General features: G+C 40.3%; 1 protein-coding gene across 1 annotated transcript in view; it reads right to left on the bottom strand.

Moving 5' to 3' along the window:
• LOC104391026 (neuropeptide-like protein C4orf48 homolog) overlaps window positions 1-1426 on the bottom strand; it is an 8898-nt gene that overhangs the window by 2958 nt on the left and 4514 nt on the right. Inside the window, exon 3 of the mRNA XM_010000241.1 lies at window positions 205-293. Within this exon, the coding sequence (XP_009998543.1) occupies window positions 205-293 (89 nt within the window). The remainder of the gene's footprint in view (window positions 1-204; window positions 294-1426) is intronic.

The following is a 1426-nucleotide window of genomic DNA, read 5'->3' as shown; positions in this document are numbered from 1 at the left end:
TACAGTCCCTGATACCCCAAATCAGAATAATTCCACAGATTATTGCCTACAGAAGTGAAGTGTAATTACCCAGCACCACCTTAAAAGGTAAGACAGTACAGCTGACTGTCTGGTGCCAAATAGAACACCTTATCTACTTCTATCCACAGCATTTCTTCCATATTAAAAACCAAACCAAACCCAAGGAATTTAATGTTTCCTTACCCGTGTGTCTAGATTATAGGCTGTCTTCTTTAAATCCTGCAGGGCCCTCTGCATGAACTCGAATGCATGGCAATCAACACAAGGACGGCCTAGGAGAGCAGTGAGTAGAGAACTGTGACTACAGGGCATGAAGCATTAAGTAGAAGGAATAAACAGTGGTTTTGAGCATGAGGAGGAGCTACAGGAAAGAGTCCACAGAGTGAGTGCTGAGGTATGTATAACCCACGTTATTGTAAGTGGTCCATCATGATGGTCCACCAAGTATCTCCATGAAAAAAAGAATTACTTCAACAAATTCACATGAAGGCGTTTTTTCCTCCTTTGTTGCTGTTCCCCTTGTCCTTCTGTATATTTTCTCCTTCTCCTTTCCACTATCACTATTTCTTTTCTCTTGTCACATTTCACAGTGTGGAAACACTAAAACCATAACCTGAGTCTTCCACTTTGCTCCACCAAATCTGGGCACATTTTCAACCTCATCTTCAGATTTTTCAGAAATTACCTTTGAAGCCATGGAACCTGTTCCCTGAAAAATCTTGTCTTCTAATCTCACAAACCAGAGCTCTAAACAGAAAGCTAATGGAATAAAACTGGACTCTTGACTTTGAATATGACAGCTTTGTCCAAAGCTGGTGAGGCAAGTAGCAGATAAAAACACCCTGTCATTAGTGGGCATTGCTGATAAGCAGAACTGCTGCATTCTGGACTAATTGCAGTGTTTATGATAGTATTCCCATACCTAGATATCCAGACTGACGGTCACAAGGCTTGTTTTGCCTTGATCATCATTTAACACAAAGCTGTGCCAGAACAGATAGCAGTACTGAGATACAACAAATATAGAAATGATGAAATATCTTCACATCATCAGGCTCTACATATGCTCTTATTTGCTTCTCAGTGCCTGTCCCTCTCTGACAACTCCATAGGAAAAACCACACAGGTGAGGAATTAGGAGCACAACTTTAGTTTGCTCTTTGAAGTCTAGTAAGGAAGAAAAGATGAAATACAGAGTGATGTTGGAAAATCCTGCAGTGTCTGTCTGTCGTTTTTGCAAACCCTTGATATTTGACTGACTACTACATGCCTCTGATAATACGCAGCATGAGCTTCCAGCTCATGATCCAGCTGACAGGAATCCTGCCTGCTGGAGAAAAGCAGTCTGCCAAATTCTTTAATGGGCTAGGAAAATAAATAAATAAATAAATAAATAAATAAATAA

Source organism: Chaetura pelagica, unplaced genomic scaffold (assembly GCF_000747805.2).
Source record: "Chaetura pelagica isolate M959 unplaced genomic scaffold, ChaPel_1.0 scaffold116, whole genome shotgun sequence".
Lineage (NCBI taxonomy): Eukaryota > Metazoa > Chordata > Aves > Apodiformes > Apodidae > Chaetura > Chaetura pelagica.
Note: the sequence above shows the minus strand (reverse complement) of the source record. Positions and strands in the feature narration are given on the sequence as shown.